The sequence below is a fragment of the Petromyzon marinus genome, chromosome 55 (genome assembly GCF_048934315.1).
Source record: "Petromyzon marinus isolate PM22_M1 ecotype Great Lakes invasive population chromosome 55, UKy_Petmar_22M1.pri1.0, whole genome shotgun sequence".
Lineage (NCBI taxonomy): Eukaryota > Metazoa > Chordata > Hyperoartia > Petromyzontiformes > Petromyzontidae > Petromyzon > Petromyzon marinus.
The window spans coordinates 6655067-6682718 of NC_133721.1; the positions used below are offsets into that span (position 1 = coordinate 6655067).

At 51.1% G+C, this 27652-nt stretch overlaps 1 protein-coding gene across 1 annotated transcript in view; it reads right to left on the reverse strand.

The window, feature by feature from the left end:
• LOC116954451 (schwannomin-interacting protein 1-like) overlaps nt 1–27652 on the reverse strand; it is a 310676-nt gene that overhangs the window by 131755 nt on the left and 151269 nt on the right. The window contains exon 4 of the mRNA XM_032974973.2: nt 25022–25166. Within this exon, the coding sequence (XP_032830864.2) occupies nt 25022–25166 (145 nt within the window). The remainder of the gene's footprint in view (nt 1–25021; nt 25167–27652) is intronic.

Genomic DNA, 27652 nt, shown 5'->3' on the forward strand with positions numbered 1-27652 from the left:
TGAGCGGTCAGAGATCCTCTGGATTGCAAATGCACAGCTCGATCCGTTACACCATTGGCAGCAGGCGGTCAGATTCCTCATCAACAAATCATACGCGGCTTAATCAACCTGCCCCCCGTTGAAAGGCAATTATTTTACTTCTTATTCTCTCTCTCTCTCTCTCGCCCGTCTTTAATTGTTCAAAGACTGATGGTGTTGTGGCCTGATTACGTTTTTTTATTTATATATTTCAGGCACGGTAATGGATGCCACCGTAACTTATATCAGATGCGGGCAAACCATCCGCCCTTGGGCCTGATTTACGCGATTGTTTGTATAGGAAAGTCATCAGCCGTTCCACTGGGGAGATTCATAATTTCTGCCAACCTTAGGCGGTGGCCAGAAGCGCTGAGCCGGCACCGTTGAGGACATGGGTTCCAATCCGGGTATTCATCCGCTCGTGATTAAACCGGTTCCTCAAGTGTAGCCCGTTCATATAAATCCCCCCCCCCCCCCCCCCCACAGACTAACTCAGAGACCCATAAACTCACAGGGAAACACGGACATTCAAACACAGGCTCACTGACTCACGTAGAGATGCATCGACTCACGTGGAGACGTGTAGGCTCAGAGATTGTCGTGATTAAGCCGAGTTCATGAGATGGTCTTAACCTGACGAACAACTGCATATAAAAACTTACGGCTGAAATTTCAGCTCTTGAGAATACAAGCTCAGATGCAGCTCTGTGATGTCTGCTTCTGCGAACTGTTCACGAGCACGTGGTGGATGCACCGCTCGATGCCAAGACCGACGCGTCATGGAGCTCGGCAGAGGATAGTGGTGCAGCAAAAAAAAGAATACCACCGTTGTACTGTACTTCTACGCTCCAACCTATACGACTTCCCAACTTCAACAGGCCCCGCACCGGACCGCCGTGGTTGAAGTGTGGCCACGTAACCACGCTGCTCCGTGATGGGAGGCCCTCATCCAGCGCGGGCGGATCGACGACAGGGGCGGCGCGCGCGCGTGAACGTTCCGATGACGATGATGACGACGACGATGAAGATGATGACTATGACGATGATGACGACGACGATGAAGATGATGACTATGACGATGATGACGACGACGATGAAGATGATGACTATGACGATGATGACGACGACGATGAAGATGATGACTATGACGATGATGACTATGACGATGATGACTATGACGACGATGATGACGACGACGATGAAGATGATGACTATGACGATGATGACGACGATGATGACGATGATGACAGCGACGACGACGATGAAGATGACGACGATGATGACGACGACGATGATGACGACGACGATGATGACGACGACGATGATGACGACGACGATGATGACGACGACGACAATGACGACGATGATGACGATGACGACGATGATGACGATGATGATGACGACGACGACGACGACGATGATGACGACGACGACGATGACGATGCCAGTGAACAGCCCCGCTCCACGCGCTCGGCGCGCAGGGCCTCGGGCATGGCCCGTGTGTCGATAATTCCGCACGCAGCGGCGTGCCTCGTCGCGTTTGGCACTTGAGCACTGAGATATCAGGCCACGGCCACGTCGCAGGCAAGCGACGTGGCCGTCACTGGAGAGATACTCTCCGCGTGCGTGGCGTTGGCAAATAACTCAACTTCTTACCTGCGCTATTGCACGTTTCATAAAAAAAAATATGTCTCAGGGCTGGGAAAATGAGTCGCTCAGTGAAATTTCAAGATAAACCTTCCTAATTTGAAGGTCATTGCATTTTCTGCGGTAAATGTCATTCAAATACAGACTCTTGGGGTCTAAATGTGGATGGAGGTGGACGGGGGAGGGTTAGAGAGGGGGGGGGGGCGTGGTACAATAGTCCATCACGCCCATCGTCCATTTGGCCGGAGCCAGAATAAACATTCTCAACGCATGAAGCTCACGATCCACGTGCGTCGTCCGAAATCAGTGGCCTGTGCCCTGACAGTCGTGCAATGAGAGGTGGCGATGGGCGATGGATGGACGGTGGCGCGATGTTGACTACCTCGCCTGGTACGCAGGAGGCCGTGGGTTCGATCCCGACCCTGACGCCTGCTGTATGTTTGGAGTTTGCGGTGTCTCTCTCTCCCTGTGGTCACGTGGATTTCTCCACATGCGTTTGGAGTATTTGGCTGCTATAGAAGTGCACGTGATGAGCCAATTCGTTGAGCTGTCATTTGTGGCCAGGTCGCTTCTGAAAAAGAGCCGTATAGCTCAGCGGGCCTTACCTGGTAAAATAAAAATAAAAGTTTAGTTTATAGGATTTTGGACTCAGTGGACACTCCAGCCTTATTAAACCCTCATCATTTTTGGGACAGTGGAAGCGGTAGGGCCACTGGGTGTGCGGGAGGTGTAACTACACCGGGGCCCATGGGCCGGAGGAACCCAAGCCCTTGGCTGCGAAGAGTGCGAGCTATTATGCAAAGGAAGTAGGGCCCATTCGATTCCCTTCAAGCAGGGCCCATGCCAACCACTCTGCGTCGCTATGGTGAGCCCATCGCGGAAGCGCGCTCTCAATTCCACTTGTTGTGCTATTTACTGCACGCGTGTCCCTGACCTCAGGAGAGATTATTACAGAGCAGCAAAAAAATACAATGCGAGTTAATTTGCAGACTGCTCGTTGCACGCTCCCCTCTCACTCACTCACTCTCTATCTCACTCTCTCACTCTCTCCCACTCTCTTGGCAGGAGTCAATAAGAGCGATGCCATTTGCTTGCGGATAGTTTGTGGGAGCGAGCGAGGGAGCGAGCGATTGAGCGAGCGGGAGAGCGTGCGTGCGTGGGTGTGATTTAATGAGATATGTTCAGAGCTGCTTGTCGAGGTATACTAAAAAATACCAAAAATACAACAGAATTGCCCCCCGATGTGCAGAAGCTGTTTCGATTGTGAAGGTCATGATCAAGGTCCCTCCTGGGCGCGCGCGGTGTGGGGGGTGGGGGGTGTCGTGGAAACGGATCTCGGGATCGAGTCATTTTTGGGTGGGAGGGGGTGGGGGTTGGCGCCACACGCGCCGTTCGGCCACCATGTCCGACGTTTCGCGCCACGTGCTGGGGGGGGGGGGGGGAGGGGCTTCTTCGGGAACTGAATTGCCCTGAGCGAGAGGTCGGAAACATGTGACGCGGAACAACACGCGCGCCACAACCGCCCACAAAAAGCACGTGGGGCAGAGTCATCATCAAGCTCATCGACAACAACAACATCAGCAGCAGTCGCCGCCATCCGCCGCTAAGTGGCGGCGACGTCACCACGGCGCTTGTGCCAGGCTCGGTGCGCTGTAAAGGCCACGCGAAATGTCGAACGCTCGCTGGCAGGTCACGGTGACAGACCCAGGTGGCACGAGTCAACTGACGCAGATGCATGCCGATCAGCCATGATTGATCAACTGCTGGATGGAGGCCTCCACAAGCCGCCCATCGTGATCCTGAGATGTGGCGATGCACCTTGCACCTCATCAATCCATCTCCTTCACGGACACCCCCTTCTTGAATGCGCTCTCATATATATGTGTAACACTATTAATAAACTATTTTTTTTATTTTACCAGGTAAGGTCCCAACTGAGCTACGTAGATCAGTGGGACCTGGCGATAGCTCACCGAAGTGGCTCATCATCACGTGGCAATTTATAGCAGCCAAATGGTCTAAACGCGCGACGTTGATTCTCAACGCGGAGGGAGAAAACCGGGAGGACCCGGAGAAAAATCCACGCGACCACGGGGAGGGAGAGACACCGCAAACTCCAAATGTACAGGAAGGCGCCAGGGTCTTGATCGAACTCACGACCTGCTGTGTAGCAGGCGAGGGAGCTTAACAACTTGCTTTACGCATGCACAAAATGTCATCTAAAGTTCGCCTACTGGATGAATTCACACGTTAAGCGTAACGGCACACACACACGTAAATATAACAGCTATAAAAGCCGGGTAACAAGTACAGCGTTACACACATTCGTGTGGCGCACTAGCGGAGCTGCGGGGAGATAATAACTTCGGGGCAACTCGGCGAGACCGTCATTGTCGTTGTTGTTGTTGTGTTTTTATTAAAATAAGAACAAATAGCAAATTAGGCGGATTGGGAGGAGCGCCTCCCTCTCGCGAAGCGCGAGACGGGAGCCTCGCCCAGAGCCAGAGCCAGAGACTTTCACTCAGCAGCTCGGAGAGGGGGGCGGGGGGGTTGGTAGGTGGGGCGGGTGGGTTGGTGGGTGGGTTGGTGGGTGGGTAGGGCACGGGGGGTGGGCTGGTGGGTGGGTAGGGCACGGGGGGTGGGCTGGTGGGTGGGTAGGGCACGGGGGGTGGGTTGGTGGGTGGGTAGGGCACAGGGGGGTGGGGGGTAGGGCACGGGGGGGTGGGTTGGTGGGTGGGTTGGTGGGTGGGTAGGGCACGGGGGGTGGGTGGGTTGGTGGGTGGGTAGGGCACGGGGGGTGGGTTGGTGGGTGGGTAGGGCACGGGGGGTGGGTTGGTGGGTGGGTTGGTGGGTGGGGTGGGGGGGTACGGGGGGTGGGTTGGTGGGTGGGTTGGGGGGGTAGGGCACGGGGGGTGGGTGGGTTGGTTGGGGGGTTGGTGGGGGGGTAGGGCACGGGGGGTGGGTTCATGGGTGGGTAGGGCACGGGGGGTGGGTGGGTTGGTGGGTGGGTAGGGCACGGGGGGTGGGTTGGTGGGGGGGTTGGTGGGGGGGTAGGGCACGGGGGGTGGGTTGGTGGGTGGGTAGGGCACGGGGGGTGGGTGGGTTGGTGGGGGGTTGGTGGGGGGGTAGGGCACGGGGGGTGGGTTGGTGGGTGGGTAGGGCACGGGGGGTGGGTGGGTTGGTGGGGGGGTTGGTGGGGGGGTAGGGCACGGGGGGTGGGTTGGTGGGTGGGTAGGGCACGGGGGGTGGGTGGGTTGGTGGGTGGGTTGGTGGGTGGGTAGGGCACGGGGGTGAGTTGGTGGGTGAGTAGGGCACGGGGGGTTGGTGGGTGGGTGGGGTGGGGGGGGGGGGGGTAGGGCTGGGTGGGTTGGTGGTTGGGTAGGGCACGGGGGGGTGGGGGGGGAGCCCTCCCGGCAGTCTCACATTGCCAAGCAGGGGGGAGGAGAGGGGGGAGGAGGGGGGGTGAGGAGGGGGGGGAGGAGAGGGGGGAGGAGAGGGGGGAGGAGAGGGGGGAGGAGAGGGGGGAGGAGAGGGGGGAGGAGAGGGGGGAGGGTCTAATTGCAGCATGACGTCACTGAGGCAGCGTCACCCATCGAGCGTCACCCCTCGCGTGGGCAGAAGAGGCGCGCCCTGCGGTGGCGCTCACCCCTCCCCTCCCCACCCCTCCCCTCCCCACGCCTCCCCACCCCACCCAACCCCTCCCCACCCCTCCCCACCCCTCCCCACCCCACCCCACCCCTCCCCACACCTCCCCACGCCTCCCCACCCCTCCCCTCCCCTCCCCACCCCACCCCTCCCCACCCCTCCCCTCCCCACCCCACCCCTCCCCTCCCCACCCCTCCCCTCCCCACCCCCACCCCTCGCATGGAGCAGAGCGGTCGCTTTGATCCCGTGAGGACGGGGATGATGGTGATGATGATGATGAGGATGATGAGGATGATGACGGTGATGAGGATGATGATAATCATGAGGATGATGATTGTGATGATGAGGATGATGGTGATGATGAGGACGATGATGATGCTCATGATGAGGAGGATGATGGTAATGATGAGGAGGATGATGGTGATGATGAGGACGATGATGATGCTCATGATGAGGAGGATGATGGTAATGATGAGGATAATGATGGTGATGATGATGATGGTCGTTTTTTGAGCAAGGCCGGGCAAAAGGAAAGACTTAAACGAGAGAATCGCGCGATGCGCGTCCTGCCGTGGAAATGGATAGGCCGCAGTTTCACAATTCGTCGATGCATTTGCGTCCCGATATTGCCGGACACGCACTCGTGGAATTTATTTTGTGTTCGTGATTGTTGTTATTGTTGTTGTCTTCCTTCCATTGCCAATAGGGCGTCGGGCTTACATCTTTCACGCACAGCTTTCGTTTCATAACCAGGCTTGGTAAAAGGTCAAAGGCGCATTCCTGAAGCTGCCCACTCACGCCTCCCCTCCCCGCTGGCGGGAGGGACATACACGAGAGGGAAACTCTGGACAACCCGATCTAGTTTGGTACTTGGCCTACTCTTCCACGCCCGTCTCGGAACGGGACCCGCCGATCGGCTTGCCGTGTCGAAGCCATTTAATCGACCGCCGGGCGTACAGAGGCACCGTGGCGGATTTAAGAAAACCTTCGCACAGCCCCGGGGAGATCGAATCGAGCCGGCGACCTCCGGTTCGCGAGCGCCGTGCAAGCTCACCGCTGCTTTCTGCTGTGGCGAGCGTCCAACGAAATTTGACCTCGTGTGAGAAGTTCCCTGAGCCGAGCTCCTCCGGGCCAATCGCAGCGATGATCCTTCGGCAGATTAATTGTGGCGTTTTTAAAAAAAAATAGAAAATTGAATGGCACACATTCTGTTGCCTGCACGCCTTATTTTGTACATGCTTTCTTTTAACGCACTCTGTTATATTCTTAGCTCTTTCGGTAAAGTCACGTTGAAGGGAAGCAATAAATAATAAAATATATATTTCAAAATATATTTTATTGTTTCCCTTCAACGTGACTTTACCGAAAGAGCTAAGAATATTAATTACTGCAGTCACGAAAGCTTTAAATCAAAATTTCACTGTGTTATTTTTGTTGTTGTATCCTCAAATCTTGTAACTCAATTTTCACCCACTTCCCATTGTGCTATCGACTGCAAACTTGGTATACTCATGACATACTGATGACAATACTATATTCTATCGTAAAAAAATATAGTTTTTGTTTTTTAAAGCATTCTTTATGTTATGTTTCGGCCTCGGTCTAATTGTCCACGGTCAACTGACGTTGGCTGTATTCAGCCACGGTCCCCTAACGTTGTGGCAAGCTTCGGGGCCACTCCTGGAGTCGTGGAGTTTTGCCATTACTAATACATTTCATAAAAGCGTGTTTTTTAAAAAAAAGTTTTTTTTTTAAAATATTACTTATTCTCCCTCCTCCCCACAAGCATTAAGATTTAACACGCATTTATATTTAAAGATTTTCCTTAGTGCTTTTTCAATTATGCATCACAGACACGTGAATCAGAAGATGGCTTTTTTATTTCTGAGAATCTGAGAGAAAAGCAGAGACTGAGTGGGTGGGTGGGGGGAGAGAGGGACGGCGAATCGCAGAGAATGGTACGGCGTATGGCTCCTAGGATTGCCACGTCTGCGGTACAAAAAAAAGAAACTGGGACACTTCATGGGAGCAGAGGAGCACTGCAGAGCGCCGCGGTGTCGAGATGCGAACTGCCTCGCCCGGTAAAACAGGAGGTCGTGGGGTCAATCCCCGACTCTGAGGCCTCTTGTATATTTGGATTTACGACCGCACTATCGGGCATTCTTTTTTTTTGCGAGAACTAAAACGTGGGGCGATGACTCCACGAAAGGCGCGGAGCGCGAGGTGCACAGTGAACCAAGAGTCCACTCGCGGCGACGGCGGCAAGGCTGATCCATACCGTTGGGTTCTTTCGGTAAAGTCACGTAGCGGGTGTGAAATGAAATGAATCACGACGTTTCGGGCGCAACGCAAGCGTCCGTCATCGGGTGGGATAAGCGTGGTCTGCTGCTGAGGCAGACTGTCTTAAAAGGTTTGAAATGGGTATAGGTCAAGGGTGGTAAAGAAGTGGCCGGGGCTAGTGATGTTAATGTGAGAAATTAGCGTGTAACTGTAAGAACGGAGAGCGGCCTCCTGGACGAGGGCACGGGAAGTGGCTATGTTAATGCGAGGGATTAGCGTGATGTTAATGTGAGAAATTAGAGGGCACGGAAGTGGCTATGTTAATGCGAGCGATTAGCATGATGTTAATGTGGGAAATTAGAGGGCAGGGAAGTGGCTATGTTAATGTGAGGGATTAGCATGATGTTAATGTGAGAAATCAGAGGGCAGGGAAGTGGCTATGTTAATGCGAGGGATTAGCATGATGTTAATGTGAGAAATTAGAGGGCACGGAAATGGCTATGTTAATGCGAGGGATTAGCATGATGTTAATGTGAGAAATTAGAGTGCACGGAAGTGGCTATGTTAATGCGAGGGATTAGCATGATGTTAATGTGAGAAATTAGAGGGCACGGAAATGGCTATGTTAATGCGAGGAATTAGCATGATGTTAATGTGAGAAATTAGAGGGCACGGAAGTGGCTATGTTAATGTGAGGGATTAGCATGATGTTAATGTGAGACATTAGAGGGCACGGAAGTGGCTATGTTGACGTGAGAGATTAGCATGATGTTAATGTGAGACATTAGAGGACAGGGAAGTGGCTATGTTAATGCGAGAGATTGGCATGATGTTAATGTGAGAAATTAGAGGGCACGGAAGTGTCTATGTTAATGCGAGAGATTAGCATGATGTTAATGTGGGAAATTAGAGGACAGGGAAGTGGCTATGTTAATGCGAGAGATTAGCATGATGTGAATGTGATAAATTAGAGGGCAGGGAAGTGGCTATGTTAATGTGAGGGATTAGCATGATGTTAATGTGAGACATTAGAGGGCACGGAAGTGGCTATGTTGACGTGAGAGATTAGCATGATGTTAATGTGAGACATTAGAGGACAGGGAAGTGGCTATGTTAATGCGAGGGATTAGCGTGATGTTAATGTGAGAAATTAGAGGGCACGGAAGTGGCTATGTTAATGCGAGCGATTAGCATGATGTTAATGTGGGAAATTAGAGGGCAGGGAAGTGGCTATGTTAATGTGAGGGATTAGCATGATGTTAATGTGAGAAATTAGAGGACAGGGAAGTGGCTATGTTAATGCGAGAGATTAGCATGATGTGAATGTGATAAATTAGAGGGCAGGGAAGTGGCTATGTTAATGCGAGAGATTGGCATGATGTTAATGTGAGAGATTAGATGGCAGGGAAGTGGCTATGTTAATGTGAGGGATTAGCATGATGTGAATGTGAGAAATTAGAGGACAGGGAAGTGGCTATGTTAATGCGAGAGATTGGCATGATGTTAATGTGAGAGATTAGATGGCAGGGAAGTGGCTATGTTAATGTGAGGGATTAGCATGATGTGAATGTGAGAAATTAGAGGACAGGGAAGTGGCTATGTTAATGCGAGAGATTGGCATGATGTTAATGTGAGAGATTAGATGGCAGGGAAGTGGCTATGTTAATGTGAGGGATTAGCATGATGTGAATGTGAGAAATTAGAGGACAGGGAAGTGGCTATGTTAATGCGAGGGATTAGCATGATGTGAATGTGAGAAATTAGCATGCAACTGTAAGATAGAAGGAGAGCGGCCTCCTAGACGAGGGCACGGAAGTGGCTGATCCAGTTGCCTGCGGCTCAAGCGTTGGCACGGCGAGCAGGTGGCTGGCACACGGTGGCACCAAGCGACCCAAGCGTGGTCTTGGGTCGTTTGTTTTTCACCCATCGAGCGTCACCCCAGCTGCGGACCCAGGGGAGGAGAGATGGGAGAGACCACCCACGCTATATAAAAATGCTTATAATGGACCCTATATAGACTCGATATAGGGCCCTACACATATATACTGTATATATTCGAAAGAGGGCCCTATATATATGGATTCCATATAGGGCCCTATACATTTATACTCTATATAGGCCCCTATATAGGCCCCTATATACCTTATATAGGGCCCTATATAGACTCTGTTTAGGGCCCTAAAATATACTCTATAGAGTCCCCTATGTATATATACTCTATACAGGGCCATATATATAATTTATATAGTGCCCTATGTAAATATATTCTCTCTTTATAGGGCCCTATTTTAAAAGGCTGACGATTCAGTACTGCCCCTCCCCCCTCCACTTGGGAAGTTTCTAGACTCACCTCTGAAACAGATCACACAGTAAGGAGTGGCCGTAGCTATCGAGTGTGCAGGCGGTGCAACTGCACAGGGGCCCAGGGGGACGGAGGGACTGCCCAGGTGTCAAGCTACGAAAAGTTGCGTCGTGCTGGCCACCCACCCCCTCGTGTGCCGTGCCGGCCTTCAAAGGTGCTCGCTAACGGCACTTGCAACAAACAGTCTGTTAAGGCTGTACGGGGGATCTTTGTGGGACTTAATGTTGTAGATATTAATCGATGGGTCGTCACTCCGCATTATGCTTTAACTTTAACTGCTTTAACTTCCCAGCCCGCCGTGCGTTAACTACCTCGCCTGGTATGAAGGAGGTTGTGGGTTCGATCCCGACTCTGATACGTGTTGTATATTTGGAGTTAGCGTCTTCTCCCCGTGGTCGTGCCAACCACGCTTACTAATCCACCGGATGCACGGAAACGGGTTTCCATGTTTTTCCATGCACGGTGCCCGATTTTAATTCACCTCCTTCACCCACCAGGTGGGTCCCCCTCTGTGACTGCCAACACTGCCACCAAATGTTTCCCCACGAAGCGTCGCTTGAGACCTCCGGCCATCCTCGAGGCAGCGGCGGCTTCTGGCTGCTGGGCCATCGAGTAAAGGCGGCGGTCACCGCGCTTTCGGATGCGGCCCGTCTGGAACGCACTTTTAAATCACCTAGATTGAAAACGAATTCCTTTAGAACTGCTGTTTTGTGGTTTAGCTTGTTGTCCGTTACCCCGATTAGCGCGGTTGGCAACGCACGGTGCGAAAGAAGTTCAGCATATACGTGCATACATACATGACAAAGATCCCCGTGTAGCCTGAACAGACTGTAGGGGCAAGTGCTGTTAGCGAAAACCTATGAGGGCCGGCACGGCACACGAGGGGGTGGGTGGCCAGCACCACGCCCGACAGCCTTTGTCTCCCTAGTGGCAATGTTTACACACCGCACCAGGTACTCATTTGAGGCTGAGTCGACCTAGGGGAGGCCCGGGACCGGTTCAGATAATCGTCACTGGTGTTGGCCGTGAACGGGAATCGAACCCGGGTCGCCAGGTTCATAGCGCAGCGCGCTAACCGCTACACTATCGCTCCCCACTACACACAGACACACACACCTACACAGACACACGCACCTACACACAGACACACGCACCTACACACAGACACACGCACCTACACACAGACACACGCACCTACACACAGACACACGCACCTACACACAGACACACACACACCTACACACAGACACACGCACCTACACACAGACACACAGACACACGCACCTACACACAGACACACACACACCTACACACAGACACACGCACACATCTGGTGCGATCGAGCGAGCGGTGCGAAGATGCACAGAGAGAGAGAGAGAGCTCCCTCGACTCCTCAATGGACCGAATCAGATTGCTCCTCAAAGGGAGCGTGGAGAGAGGTTTGACGCAGTCCCATCCGTGTCACATCATTTAACGCTCTGTCACGACACGGATATGTCATTGCATTTAATGCGTCGCAGGATTTCGCGACCGATATTACCACTCTCAATGGATTCGCGGGTCGGAACGCCGCGTGAGTAACATCGCACCCGTGGGTGTCTGTTGAACGCATCCCACCAACTTATTTGAAGGCGCAAGGCTCGAGGAGATTCTCAGAGCTCTGGCAACTGCCTGGTGATCAGAATCGGAATATTTATTGACACTGGAGCAATCCGACGAACTGCGAAGCCCCTTTTATCGCATATGTCCAGTAGGGGCGCGATTAGAAAGTTACAATAACAAACACAACACGCGGTAGGAGTGCAAAGTGTAGGCAAGGTGATACAACCACGTGTTGGATGTAACTCGTGTTTGTTACGAGTTAAACGGCGTGAACAGCACGCGCCTCCGACGAGCACGTTTGGCCACGTACGGCGCTAAAGAAGTTCAACGCACATAGTCGCATTTGAAACGAGCGACTTCAATTCGTAATTGAAGTTGGCATTTCGCGAGTGAGATGATGCCGTATTCTAAAGTCCAATAAACAAATATTATCTTTTTAATTGGGGAAAGCTATCCTTATTTTTTTGTAAATTTTAAAAAAATTGAAATCTAACTCCCCAACGCGTGAACGTTTTTTTTTTTGTTACGAGGATAACATCTCACCTTGGGCTCAACGGTGGTAGGATTTTATTTTTACGTAAACTTTTTTTTTCTTTAAAGATAAATATCCTGACCCTGGCCTCTCGAATAGAAAAAAAACCCCACGGGACGAATTTCTATTCGGGACAAACATCAACAATGCAGTCTTGATTTGAAGCTTTCGTGGCTGCAGGAATCCATACGCCTCTGATTCTTTCGGTAAAGTCGTCACGTAGGTAGAAACAAATAAATAACACGACGTATCGGTCGCTACACAAGCGTCCTCACCTGATGGCGGACGCTTGTGCACGCGGCTGAGTGGGGCATTACCTGGTAAAAAAAATAATGTGTTTAGTTTAATCGAGCAATTTGTAAGATCGTTTCCAAAGATTGCCAAGGTTGATCCGTGATGCCCGCACATTTGCCCTACCCTTATTGGAATGACCGCTTGATGACTGATACACACACCGCAGTATTAACCAGGACGGCCGCTTGAGTTCGAACCGCGAACCCCCCTGCAACAAGCGACAAACACGCCACGGGCTAGGCCTTTTGTGTACTGTGTGTACTGTGTGTGTACTGTGTGTGTATACTGTGTGTGTGTGTACTGTGTGTGTACTGTGTGTGTGTACTGTGTGTATTGTGTGTGTGTGTACTGTGTGTGTACTGTGTGTGTACTGTGTGTGTATACTGTGTGTGTGTGTACTGTGTGTGTACTGTGTGTGTACTGTGTGTGTGTATTGTGTGTGTATGTACTGTGTGTGTATACTGTGTGTGTGTGTACTGTGTGTGTACTGTGTGTGTGTACTGTGTGTGTACTGTGTGTGTACTGTGTGTGTATACTGTGTGTGTGTGTACTGTGTGTGTACTGTGTGTGTACTGTGTGTGTGTATTGTGTGTGTATGTACTGTGTGTGTACTGTGTGTGTACTGTGTGTGTGTACTGTGTGTGTACTGTGTGTGTGTACTGTGTGTGTACTGTGTGTGTATGTACTGTGTGTGTACTGTGTGTGTACTGTGTGTGTTGTGTACTGTGTGTGTACTGTGTGTGTGTACTGTGTGTGTACTGTGTGTGTATTGTGTGTGTATGTACTGTGTGTGTACTGTGTGTGTACTGTGTGTGTACTGTGTGTGTTGTGTACTGTGTGTGTACTGTGTGTGTGTACTGTGTGTATTGTGTGTGTGTGTACTGTGTGTGTACTGTGTGTTGTGTATTGTGTGTGTACTGTGTGTGTATACTGTGTGTGTACTGTGTGTACTGTGTGTGTACTGAGTGTGTGTGTACTGTGTGTGTGTGTACTCTGTGTGTATACTGTGTGTGTGTACTGTGTGTGTACTATGTATTGTGTGTGTACTGAGTGTGTGTACTGTGTGTGTACTGTGTGTGTGTACTCTGTGTGTGTGTACTGTGTGTGTGTACTGAGTGTGTGTACTATGCGTATTGTGTGTACTGAGTGTGTGTGTACTGTGTGTGTACTGTGTGTGTGTACTGTGTGTGTGTACTGTGTGTACTGTGTGTATGTACTGTGTGTGTACTGTGTGTGTACTGTGTTTATTGTGTGTGTACTGAGTGTGTGTACTATGTGTATTGTGTGTGTACTGAGTATGTGTGTACTGAGTGTGTGTACTGTGTGTGTGTAGTGTGTGTACTGAGTGTGTGTACTATGTGTATTGTGTGTGTACTGAGTGTGTGTGTACTGAGTGTGTGTGTGTGTGTACTGTGTGTGTGTACTATGTGTATTGTGTGTGTACTGAGTGTGTGTGTACTGAGTGTATGTACTGTGTGTGTGTACTGTGTGTGTGTACTGAGTGTGTGTACTATGTGTATTGTGTATGTACTGAGTGTGTGTGTACTGTGTGTGTGTACTGTGTGTGTACTGTGTGTGTACCGAGTGTGTGTGTACCGAGTGTGTGTGTACTGTGTGTGTACTGTGTATTGTGTGTGTACTGAGTGTGTGTACTGTGTGTGTACTGTGTGTGTGTGTACTCTGTGTGTGTACTGTGTGTGTGTACTGAGTGTGTGTACTATGTGTATTGTGTGTACTGAGTGTGTGTGTACTGAGTGTGTGTACTGTGTGTGTGTACTGTGTGTGTACTGAGTGTGTGTAGTATGTGTATTGTGTATGTACTGTGTGTGTGTGTACTGAGTGTGTGTACTATGTGTACTGTGTATGTACTGAGTGTGTGTGTGTGTACTGAGTGTGTGTACTGTGTGTGTGTACTGTGTGTGTACTATGTGTACTGTGTATGTACTGTGTGTGTGTACTGTGTGTGTACTAAGTGTACTGAGTGTGTACTGTGTGTACTGTGTGTGTACTGTTTGTATTCAACACAGAAACTGCTTTTTTGCGTTCAGTTCGTTGTAACCCCCCCCCCCCGTCCAACCCCACACCTCCGGGTAGCGCGGTTGGCTACGTACGGCGCGAAAGAAGTCCGACGCAGACACGACAGCAAAAGGGGGGCTGCCCTCGTTGCATCGGGAGTCACTCTCGGGTCCACAGTCGGGGCCGTGCCCAGAGCAAGCGGAGCGGCTGGTGGGTGGAGCGCCCCGAATCACTGCCGCTGGGTTTTGGTCTGAGCCGCGCTCGCCTGGCATGGCAAGGGATGCAACATTCACGTGTCGAGTTTGTCAATATCGTCTATGTGTGTGCATCAATGGATCTCCATGCGAGTCTCTGGATGTCTATGTGAGTCATTGAATGCCTATGTGAGTCTCTATGTGAGTCTATGGATTCTCTATTTGAGTCTCTATGTGAGTCTATACATGTGAATGTGAGTCTCTATGTGAGTCTATGGATCTCTATGCGAGTCTATGTGAGTCTATGGATGTCGATGTGAGTCTCTATGTGAGTCTATGGATCTCTATTTGAGTCATTGAACGTCTATGTGTGTCTCTATGTGAGTCTATGGATGTCTATGTGAGTCTCTATGTGAGTCATTGACTCTCTATGTGAGTCTCTATGTGAGTCTCTACGTGAGTCTATGTGAGTCTATGTGAGTTTCTATGTGAGTCTATTAATATCTATGTGAGTCATTGAATGTCTATGTGAGTCTCTATGTGAATCTATGTAACTATATGCGAGTCTATGTGAGTCTCTATGTGAGTCTATGGATCTCTATGTGAGTCATTGAATGTCTATGTGAGTCTCTATGTGAGTCATTGACTCCCTATGTGAGTCTCTATGAGAGTATCTATGTGAGTCTCTATGTGAGTCTCTATGTGAGTCTCTGGATGTCTATGTGAGTCATTGAATGTCTATTTGAGTCTCTATGTGAGTCATTGACTCTCTATGTGAGTATCTATGTGAGTCTCTATGTGAGTCTCTATGTGAGTCTATGGATCTCTATGTGAGTATGTGAGTCTATGGATCTCTATGCCAGCTTATATGTGAGTCTATGAATGTCTGTGTGGGTATTTGAATCTGTGTGTCTCTATGCGAGTCTACGTGTGTCTCTGTGTGAATCTATGCGCGTCTCTACGTGAGTCTATGAACGCCCCTGTGAGTCTTAACTGTGAATGCGGATAACTGAATCCATCCCACGCGTTGCTCCCGCACGTGAACTCGCAGGCGCTCCACATGAACCCAAACTGCTGACCCCAGACTCCGCTGAATGACTTCTCCAGACTCAACACGCGCCCAGCGCTGTGCCCATATGAAGTCAGTGCGAGTGGGCCTGTAGCATGATGTTATAAAGGGGCCCAAAATAAATACAAACCACGTAAATATAAAAAAAACACAATCTTTTTTTACTTGCATAGGAAAGTTATTGCATTTTTTCATTCGCTATACAGCCAGATAATGCGACAAATGGCTAACCTTAAACATCCAGTCGTTCAGAAAAAGTTGAAGGCGGTACAGTGCTATAGTGATAGAGCAAGCGCTCACTGAACCGGAATTGATAGCTTCAAAAGCCCTTGAAAGTGCGGGTGGCCCGTAGCATATGCAGCTACTTTTGCTACGAGGATAATCCGGCACTGCCCTCTCCCGATGCCGCGCCTTCTCCGGGAACGGGAGAGAACCAAAAATCCCCGTAGCACACTCTCGGTCCCGCTGCTTTTACAAACGCCGGAAAGGATCGTGCTCGGGTTTGGCTACGTACGGTGCGAAAGAAGCTCAGCCGTGCACCCGGACGGATGCGAATGGCTCCCGTTGTTCCGCCGGCGCCTATCTGCCCGCACACACCGACGCCCCCGCATCTTTGCGAAATTCTTGATCTCAGCCTCCGTCTCCCCTGCGAGGCATCGGCTCTGGATAGAAGGCACGGCCTCATTAGAAAGCCGCTGGAGTCGCGCGCCTTTAAATCGTCCCGATAAAAAAAAAAACTCATCTTCCATCGTGGGGCCAACCCTCGGATCGAGGATGGCTGGAAGATAAGACAATACAGTATAACTAAACTATTTTTTTTGTTCATTTTAAAACCCAGCTAAGGTCCACTGAGCTACGTAGCTGTTTTTCAGAAGCGACCTGGCCACGAACGATAGCCCAACGAAGCGGCTCATCACGTGGAAATGCAAAGCAGCCAAACACTCTGAACGTGTTCTGTTGATTCTAAATGCGGAGTGGAGTCACTGCTAGGCAGTGACTCTGGATAGAAGGCACGGCCTCACTCGGAAGCCGCTGGACGCGCGCGCCTTTAAATCATCCGGATTGAAAAACGCATTCCTTCAGAACTGCGTTTCGTGCTTAGCGGTGTTCTGCTTCTCCGCCGTACCTCCAGTTAGCACGGGTGGGTAAGTACGGTGCGAAAGAAGTTCAACATACCGTAGCACGTGGCCTGCGCGTAATCGCGGATGGAACAACGCTCAGCACGTGCGGCAATTTGGTTCACAAATGGGAAGTTAATGACGAGTCGCCCTACAACGCATTCTGTTTGCGTAACCGAGCGCTGCGTCCCTTGCACCGCTTACACGTTGAGCAATTCCGAATGCCATCGAATGAATTCACCCGACTGTGGACCTGCCAGCAAGCCAGGGTAGTCTGGGCGCCTTCAGCCGAGGAGGAGCAATAGCAAAACCACACAAATGATCTCTGTCTCTCACCGAAGCCCTCTCGTCGCGGCGAGCGTTTAGCTCCTGAACCACACTCCTCCTGCTGCCGTCATGCGCGAAAAATAGCAGCAGACTCGAACGTGTTTTATTTTTCCTCCCCCCCTCCACCCGGTCGCTGTTGTTCACATTCCTCATGCCCGGAGAGTGGCTTTGGTTCGGCTCAAGAGGCAGCGTGGCGCCACCTGGAGGCCTTTTATTAAAACTACATTGATCACTTTTCTTTGGTTCTTTCGGCAAAGTCACGTAGAATGAGAATAAAATAAGCAATTAATAAAATAAAATAACGCAATAAAATTCTCACGACATTGATCACCTGATGCCGGACCGTTGTGTTGCGCCCGTAAACGGTCGTGATTTATTTTATTTTCTACCCACGTGACTTTACCGAAAGAGCCAAAGAGTGTGGATTCCTGCAGTCACGAAAGCTTCAAATCGAGATGATATTACTCTTTGGTTCTATTCGGTAAAGTCACGTAGGTAAAAAATAAAACAACAAAAATCACGACGTTTCGGCCACAACACAAGCGGCCTTCATCAGGTGAAGGGATCAGGCTGTCTCGAGGACAGCGTTGGAGTGAAACACAGCCACGCTCAGACCGCGGACCGAATAGAACCAAAGAGTATGGATCCTTGCAGTCACGAAAGCTTTAAATCTAGAATCGAGATGATATTAATCGATCAAATATCGGGCCCGCGTTTCCGAACTGAATCGGTGCCATCCACCCTGGCCCGTCCGACGCCAGCGGCATCAGCTGCGGCCTCCCGGATCGCCGCTCTCTCCCACGGCAAGGCGCCCTCCACCGCGGCCTTTCCAGCGCAATCACGGGCGGCCTCTGGGTCTTTTGCCCTGGGGGACTTCCTTCGAATGTCTCCCGGGGGGGAGTCTTTCGCCACCCGGAGCGGATGACCCATCCGCCGTAGCTGCCCGCAAACTAGAATGTATTTAGATAGACTCTAGATATAATGTTTTTGTTATTTTTTATTTTACCAGGCAAAGGCTCACTGAGCAAGGCCACCTGAGCTGTTTAGCTTTTTGTTTTGGTTTTATAAGCGACCTGGCCACAAATGATAGGCCGAGTGGCTTATCAAGTGGAAATGTATTGCAGCCAAATGCTCTAAACGCGTGATGTTGATTCTCAATGCCGAGGGAATAAACCGGAGGACCCGGAGAAAAAATCCGCACGACCACGGGGAGAGACATCGCAAACTCCAAATATACAGCAGGCGTCGAAGCCACGACCTCCTGTACACCAGGCGAGGTAGAAAACATCTCCTAGCCACCGTGAACATCGCTCTTCCTCCCAGCATAGCCTGCAAATAGAATGTCTCGCCAGTGGCAGAGACAGAGCACGTGGACTGGAAGTGGTTGAACATAATTCTAGGGGGTGGGTTGGGGGGGCTGATGCAAGATATTTATTTGCCGCCCCCCCCCCCCCCAAACTGCCCAACGTTGACCTCGTGAAGGAGTATAAAACTATCACGCGACTCCGGTCATCCAGCGGACAGCGGCTTATGGCTAACTATCGGACAAAGACGTTCACGGAGGAGGCTCGTCACTCGCCACACTCACAGGGACGAAGTGTACTGGGCGTGGTGTGCCGAGTGCCATCAATATGCGTCGTGTTCCCCTCGATGCGTGTATGCACCCAAATCAAGAGCCGAATGGGCTCACAGGGTAAATCCTAATAAATGAAACTGAAAACTGAATGTTGTAGATATTAATCAATGCATCGTCACTCCGTCAGGGCCTTAAGTGTCGTCTTCCCAGCACGCTCTGACGTTATCCGGCACGATGGCGAGATGTTGACTACCTCGCCCGATATGCAGGAGGTTGTCGGATCGATCCCGACCCTGACGCCTGCTGTGTTTTTGGAGTCTGCATGTTTATCTCCCCGTGGTCGCGTACATTTTTCTGCAGGTCCTCTGATTTCCCCCCTCCACGTTTAGAAACGACAGAAGACGTTCAGAGTGTTTGGTTGCTATGCTTTTCCACGTGATACGCCGCTTCGTTGGGCTATCGTTCGTGGCCAGGTGGCTTCTGAAAAAAAAACAGCTACGCAGCTCAGTGGGCCTTAGCTGGTTAAATAAAAAAATAGTTGACTGTATTGTCTTGTCTTCAGCCATCCGCGATCCGAGGGTTGGCCCCACCATAGACAATATTTCACCACTGACTTCTGTCTTCTGCTATCCTCATTGTCTGTTCCAGCGTGAGCCTCGTCCATGCTTTGATGTTATTCATCCGTGTCATCCTTGGTCTTCCTCGCGCACGTGAACCGGGTATTGTGCCCTGCATAATCTGCTTTTCCAAACAAGCTCCAATTTTTTTTAAAATCATGGGCACGACCACAGTTAGGCGAAGCGTTCTTAATGTTATCACCTCTGAACATTCATCCTTCAGCGAACGCCAGCTTTCCCCAGAGCCCATTCATTCGTAGCAATATCCGCCCGAGTCCTTTCATTTCAAAGGCGTTTCATCCGCGCCCCTTCGTTCTTCCCTATTGTCCAACTTTCACAAACCACACGCTCGCAACGGGCAGCACAAGTCGAGCAATCGCGCATTGCATCACGGGGGCCCGTTGCAGTAACGCGTGACGGCCGCGATGAGGCGCAGCGAGACCACGCTGAGCAGCAGCGGCCACGTTGATGCCGTCGGCTTGCATCGAAGTATTGTTTTTTTTGCAAACGGCGTTAGATTACCAAATATTTGTCAATAAAGTGGGGTTTTTTTTTTTAGGTAACCATTAGGCTACGAGTGGACGAAAATCATCAAGCGTGTTCTGGTGAACATTCGACCACCAAATATCCGCCACGGTGGCTAGGAGATGTTAACTACCTAGCCTGGTGTACAGGAGGTCGTGGATTCGATCCCGACCCCGACCCTGACGCCTGCTGCTGTATATTTTGAGTTTGCGTGTCTCTCTCTCTCTCCCCGTGGTCGCGTGGATTTTTTTCCCCGGGTACTCCGGTTTATCCCTCCACATTTCTAAACGTGAGTTTAAGAGTATTTGGCTGCTATACATTTCCACATGATGATAAGTCACATGGTTGACCTGTCATTTGTGGCCCGGTCGCTTCTGACAAAACGATTGGGCCTTACCTGATAAAATAAAAATAATAAATTGTGAAATTGTTTGAGTAGTTTAACTGCAAGGGAATTTAACCTCTGCGATGTACCCTGCGTTCATTCACTCACCATCCTAGAATCTCAACCGACGGCGGTGTGACCACGACGAGGTGAAATTAACGAGGTGAAATTAACGAGTCTGAATTAACGAGGTGAAATTAACGAGGTGAATTAACGAGGTGAAATTAACGAGGTGAATTAACGAGGTGAAATTAACGAGTCTGGATTAACGAGGTGAAATTAACGAGGTGAATTAACGAGGTGAAATTAACGAGGTGAAATTAACGAGTCTGGATTAACGAGGTGAAATTAACGAGGTGAAATTAACGAGTCTGAATTAACGAGGTGAAATTGACGAGGTGAAATTAACGAGTCTGAATTAACGAGGTGAAATTAACGAGGTGAAATTAACGAGTCTGAATTAACGAGGTGAAATTAACGAGGTGAAATTAACGAGTCTGGATTAACGAGGTGAAATTAACGAGGTGAAATTAACGAGTCTGGATTAACGAGGTGAAATTAACGAGGTGAAATTAACGAGTCTGAATTAACGAGGTGAAACTAACGAGTCTGAATTAACGAGGTGAAATTAACGAGTCTGAATTAACGAGGTGAAATTAACGAGTCTGGATTAACGAGGTGAAATTAACGAGGTGAAATTAACGAGTCTGAATTAACGAGGTGAAATTAACGAGTCTGGATTAACGAGGTGAAACTAACGAGTCTGAATTAACGAGGTGAAATTAACGAGTCTGAATTAACGAGGTGAAATTAACGAGTCTGGATTAACGAGGTGAAATTAACGAGGTGAAATTAACGAGTCTGAATTAACGAGGTGAAATTAACGAGTCTGGATTAACGAGGTGCAACTAACGAGTCTGAATTAACGAGGTGAAATTAACGAGTCTGGATTAACGAAACGAAATTAACGAGGTGAAATTAACGAGGTCAGATGAACGCGGTGAAATTAACGAGTTTGAATCAACGAGGCGGAAATAACGAGGTCAGATGAACGAGTCCGAATGAAGACGCAGACTCATAGAAGCATGCGCAGTCGCGTCCACTCTGCAGGCGTTTACCCACAGACTCAGCGAGTGAGACTGATTGGCTGCCCTCGCGGTGTCGAGGCCGGTGCAAGGGGGAGGGGCGTGACGCGTCCCTCGCGCCGACACCCGCGAGGTCGACGGCAGCGACGCGTGGGAGCATTCACAGCAATCGGGCGTCGAGACGGGCGTTTGTGACGTTGCCACACGCACAATGAAAAAAATAAATAATCATTCGCCGAGCGTTTATTCAGCGTCAGCGCTCCAGGCTGCAACTACCCCACCTGCAGGGAGACCCCCATCAGAGGCCCCAGTGGGATTTATTTCACGTTTTGACGTTGAGCAATTTGGCGAACATCCGGAGCAGCGAATGCAGGCGCTGCGCTGCCGCTGCTGGTTACAACTCACCAATAATCCGGATTGTTATTTGTTTGTGTGTGTGTGGTGTGTGTGGTGTGTGTGGTGTATGTGTGATGTGTGTGTGTGGTGTGTGTGTGGTGTGTGATGTGTGTGTGATGTGTGTGTGGTGTGTGTGTGTGTGCTGTGTGGTGTATGTGTGGTGTGTATGGTGTATGGTGTGTGTGTGGTGTGTGTGTGGTGTGTGTGTGTGGTGTGTGTGTGGTGTATGTGTGGTGTGTGGTGTGTGTATGGTGTGTGTGGTGTGTGTGTGGTGTGGTGTGTGTTGTGTGTGTGGTGTGTATGGTGTGTTGTGTGTGGTGTGTGTGTGTGGTGTGTGTTGTGTGGTGTATGTGTGGTGTGTATGGTGTGGTGTGTGGTGTGTGTGTGGTGTGTATGGTGGGTGTATGGTGTGTATGGTGTGTGTGTGGTGTATGTGTGGTGTGTGTGTATGTGTGTGTGGTGTGTGTATGTGTGGTGTGTGTGGTGTGGTGTGTGGTGTGTGTGGGGTGGTGTGTGGTGTATGTGTGGTGTGTATGGTGTGTGTGTGTGGTGTGTGTGTGGTGTGTGTTGTGTGGTGTATGTGTGTTGTGTGGTGTATGTGTGGTGTGTATGGGGTGTGTGTGGTGTATGTGTGGTGTATGTGTGGTGTGTGTGTTGTGTGTGTGTGGTGTGTGTGTATGTGTGTGTATGTGTGGTGTATGTGTGGTGTGTATGGTGTGGTGTGTATGGTGTGTATGGTGTGTGTGTGGTGTGTGTGTGGTGTGTGTGGTGTGTGTTGTGTGGTGTATGTGTGGTGTGTGTGTGGTGTGTGGTGTGTGTGGTGTGTGTGTGGTGTGTGTTGTATGGTGTGTATGGTGTGTGTGTGGTGTGTGTGGTGTGTGTGTGGTGTGGTGTATGTGTGGTGTGTATGGTGTGTGTGTGTGGTGTGTGTGTGTGGTGTGTGTGTGGTGTGTGTGTGGTGTGTGTGGTGTGTGTGTGGTGTATGTGTGGTGTGTATGGTGTGTGTGGTGTGTGGTGTGTGTGTGGTGTGTGTGGTGTGTGTATGGTGTGTGTGTGGTGTGTGTGTGGTGTGTGTGGTGTGTGTATGGTGTGGTGTGTGTGTGTGTGGTGTGTGTGTGGTGTGTGTGTGTGGTGTGTGTTGTGTGGTGTATGTGTGGTGTGTATGGTGTGTGTGTGTATGGTGTGTATGGTGTATGTATGGTGTGTGTGTGGTGTGTATGGTGTGGTGTGTGTGGTGTGTGCGCGTCGGCTTGAACAAATACACCGACAATGTCAGCAGCCGCCTGCCAAGCTCTCAGCGCCACCCCTTGGAGGTTCAAATCAAATTACGGAAGCAGAGACCTGGGGGTTGCGGAGGGGGCTTCCTTTGCTTTTGTGTCGAGCACTCAACAGACAAGGCCCCTCTCATCCCCTTGGGTGTACCAGCACCACAGTCGCAGGTCCACGTGGAACTTCAGCAACAACAACAACAACAAAAACAATGGACCCCGATAGCAAGTGACCTCGAGCCCAGAAAAACTCACCTGCTCAGTGAGTTTGATTACGGGACACCGACTGCTGGAGTCAAACACAGAGAGAGGCGTTCGCCGATTTTGAGGGCCTGTGTGGCATCAGCAGCAGCCCCATCAGCCCCAGCAGCAGCTTCAGAGATGCCACCGACACCAAACTCGCTCGGCATCGGTGCAGTCACGGGCACGATGCGTTCCAAAATCGGCCACAAGGTAGGGAGAATTCGGGTACCGGTGTAGATTTTAAGTTGTTTTTTTTTTTCTCTGGCACCAGACCAAGTAGGATTTCACGAAGCCTGGCAGAGTGCAAATTGTCAACTGTTTAAATTCTATATATCGCTCTTTTTTTATTTAAGAAGCGACCTGGCCACAAATGACAGCCCCACGAAGTTGCTCATCATCACGTGGAAATGTACAGGTGGCCAAATATTCTAAAGGTGTGATGTTGATTCTAAATGTGGAGGGTAAAACCGGAGGGCTCGGAGGAAAGCCCACGCGACCACGGAGAGAGAGAAAGAGAGAGACACGCAAACCCCCAAATATACAGCAGCAGGCGTCGGGGTCGGGATTGAATCCACGACCTCTTGCGTACCAGGCGACGGGGTTAACATCTCGTCACCGCGGCGCACAAATGGCCGCCCAGTTGTGTCCTGAAGTCGCACCGCGTGGACGAGAGGAGCCGCGCGTACAGACGCCGTGCCACCACGCCCTGGCACGGCTCGGACTCGCCAGTGGGGAAAAAAATAATGATGAAAGTAATGTCCACTTGTAACGCACCGTCGCATCGGAGTGTTCGCTCGCTCTCGGAGAGAGAGAGAGAGAGGACGACTCAGAGAGAGAGGACGACTCAGAGAGAGAGGACGACTCAGAGAGAGGACGACACAGAGAGAGAGGACGACTCAGAGAGAGAGGGAGAGGACGACTCAGAGAGAGAGAGGACGACTCAGAGAGAGAGAGAGGACGACTCAGAGAGAGAGGGCGACTCAGAGAGAGAGAGGACGACTCAGAGAGAGAGGACGACTCAGAGAGAGAGAGAGGATGACTCAGAGAGAGAGGACGACTCAGAGAGAGAGAGGACGACTCAGAGAGAGAGAGAACGACTCAGAGAGAGAGAGGACGACTCAGAGAGAGAGAGGACGACTCAGAGAGAGAGGACGACTCAGAGAGAGAGAGGACGAGTCAGAGAGAGAGGACGACTCAGAGAGAGAGAGGACGACTCAGAGAGAGAGGACGACGCAGAGAGAGAGAGAGGACGACTCAGAGAGAGAGGACGACTCAGAGAGAGAGAGGACGACGCAGAGAGCGAGAGGACGACACAGAGAGATAGGACAACTGAGAGAGAGAGAGAAAGAGAGGAACGACTCAGAGAGAGAGAGAGAGGACGACTCAGAGAGAGAGAGAGAGGACGACGCAGAGAGAGAGAGGACGACACAGAGAGAGAGGACAACTGAGAGAGAGAGAAAGAGAGGAACGACTCAGAGAGAGAGAGAGAGAGGACGACGCAGAGAGAGAGAGGACGACGCAGAGAGAGAGAGGACGACTCAGAGAGAGAGAGAAAAAGAGGAACGACTCAGAGAGAGAGAGGACGACTGAGAGAGAGAGAGAAAGAGAAGACAACTCAGAGAGAGAGAGAGGACGACAGAGAGAGAGAGAAGACGTCTCACAGAGAGAGACAGAGAGAAGATAACTCAGAGGCGCCAGGAAGAACCACAGACGAGCTGGAAAGTAGCAGCAGCAGCCACGCGTCGTGGACCCGGCGCTCCGAACAATTTCCTGCCTGCACCGAACGAGGCATTGAGAGAGCAGGCGGGGGGTGGGGACTCACGGGGGTGGTGCCGCCCGACACTGTGCTCATGCTGATGGAGGAGCTGAGCAGCAGCAGCTTGTGCGAGGAGGACGAGGAGGAGGAGCAGGGCGAGTCCAGCGCCGCATCGCGCCGGCTGACGAGGGCGCGCCACGCACGCTGGATCCTGCCGTGCAGGAGACACAGGGGCCGACTCGCATCGTCACCATCGTCACCATCGTCGCCGCCGCCGTCGTTATCATGATCGCCATCGTCACCATCATCATCGTCACCATTGTCGTCATCATCATCATCACCGTCGTCGTCACCATTATCACTGTCATCGTCATAACGATCACCATCGTCACGATCATCATCATCGTCGTCATCATGATCACCATCGTCACCATCATGATCACCATCGTCATCATAATCACCATCGTTGTCATCATGATCATTATCATCACCATCGTTGTCATCATGATCACCATCGTCATCATGATCACCATCGTCATCATGATCACCATCGTCACCATCATGATCACAATCGTCACCATCGTCATCATGATCACCATCGTCACCATCATGATAATATCGTCACCATCATGATAATATCGTCACCATCATCACCATTGTCACCATCATCGTCACAATCGTCGGCATCGCTTAAGAATCCCACCGCGGCTCCCGACCAACTTACCGCTATTTTATTTTGTTGCGCATGGTGACAGCAGGCGCAGAGCGATGCTACCATCATCATCGTCATTATTATTATTCACGAGTTCGATGCCAATGTACAGGTCGGTTGCTGCTGTTCGCTGGCCACTACAGATAGGGCGTCGAGGCTGCTGCAGCAATCGCTATTGTTGGACACCCCGAGACACTCGCTCTCCGAGACACTCGCTCTCCGAGACACTCGCTCTCCGAGACACTCGCTCTCCGAGGCACTCGTTCTCCGAGACACTCGCTATCCGAGACACTCGCTCTCTGAGACACTCGCACTCACTCTCCGAGACGCTCACACTCGTTCTCCGAGACACTCACACTCGCTCTCCGAGACACTCGCTCTCCGAGACGCTCACACTCGCTCTCCGAGACACTCGCTCTCAGAGACACTCGCACGCGCTCTCCAAGACGCTCACTCTCTGAGACACTCGTTCTCCGAGACACTCGCACTCGCTCTCCGAGACACTCGCACTCGCTCTCCGAGACACTCGCTCTCCGAGACACTCGCTCTCCGAGACACTCGCACGCGCTCTCCAAGACGCTCACTCTCTGAGACACTCGTTCTCCGAGACACTCGCACTCGCTCTCCGAGACACTCGCACTCGCTCTCCGAGACACTCGCTCTCCGAGACACTCGCTCTCTGAGACACTCGCTCTCTGAGACACTCGCTCTCTGAGACACTCGCTCTCGCTCTTTGAGACACTCGCTCTCCGAGACGCTCACACTCGTTCTCCGAGACACTCACACTCGCTCTCCGAGACACTCGTTCTCCGAGACACTCGCACTCACTCTCTGAGACACTCGCACTCACTCTCCGAGACACTCGCACTCGCTCTCTGAGACACTCGCTCTCCGAGACACTCGCACTCACTCTCCGAGACACTCGCTCTCCGAGACACTCGCACTCGCTCTCCGAGACACTCGCACTCACTCCCCGAGACACTCGCTCTCTGAGACACTCGCTCTCCGAGACACTCGCACTCACTCTCTGAGACACTCGCTCTCCGAGACACTCGCTCTCCGAGATACTCGCACTCCGAGACACTCGCACTCACTCTCCGAGACACTCACTCTCCGAGACGCTCGCACTCGCTCTCCGAGACACTCGCACTCTGAGACACTCGCTCTCCGAGACACTCACTCTCCGAGACACTCACTCTCCGAGACGCTCGCACTCGCTCTCCGAGACACTCGCACTCTGAGACACTCGCTCTCCGAGACACTCGCACTCTGAGACACTCGCTCTCCGAGACACTCGCACTCGCTCTCCGAGATACTCGCACTCTGAGACACTCACTCTCCGAAACACTCACTCTCCGAGTCGCTCGCACTCGCTCTCCGAGACACTCGCACTCTGAGACACTCGCTCTCTGAGACACTCGCAGTCGCTCTCCGAGACACTCACTCTCGCTCTCCGAGACACTCACTCTCGCTCTCCGAGACACTCGCACGCGCTCTCCGAGACACTCGCACGCGCTCTCTGAGACACTCGCACTCACTCTCCGAGACACTCGCACTCGCTCTCCGAGACACTCGCTCTCCGAGACACTCGCTCTCCGAGACACTCGCTCTCCGAGACACTCGCTCTCCGAGACACTCGCACTCCGAGACACTCGCTCTCCGAGACACTCGCACGTGTTCTCTTAATTTCATCGCCGACCTCGTGTCTCATGTAAAGCGCTGATTTGCGCTTGATTTGAGATATGCATGTCACCACGCGCCATGCAAATCAACGCATGCTCGCGTCAATTGACAACATGCAACACAATTTTTCTTCCTGGGTAGTAAGGATTATTTTTTACTAAAGTCATTGTATCTTTTCAATTGCTATACAGCTTGATAATGCGACAAATCGCTAACCTTAAACACCCAGTCATTCATAAAAGTTGAAGGTGGTATAGTACTCTAGTGATAGAGCAAGTGCAGAATCACTGAACCGGAATTGA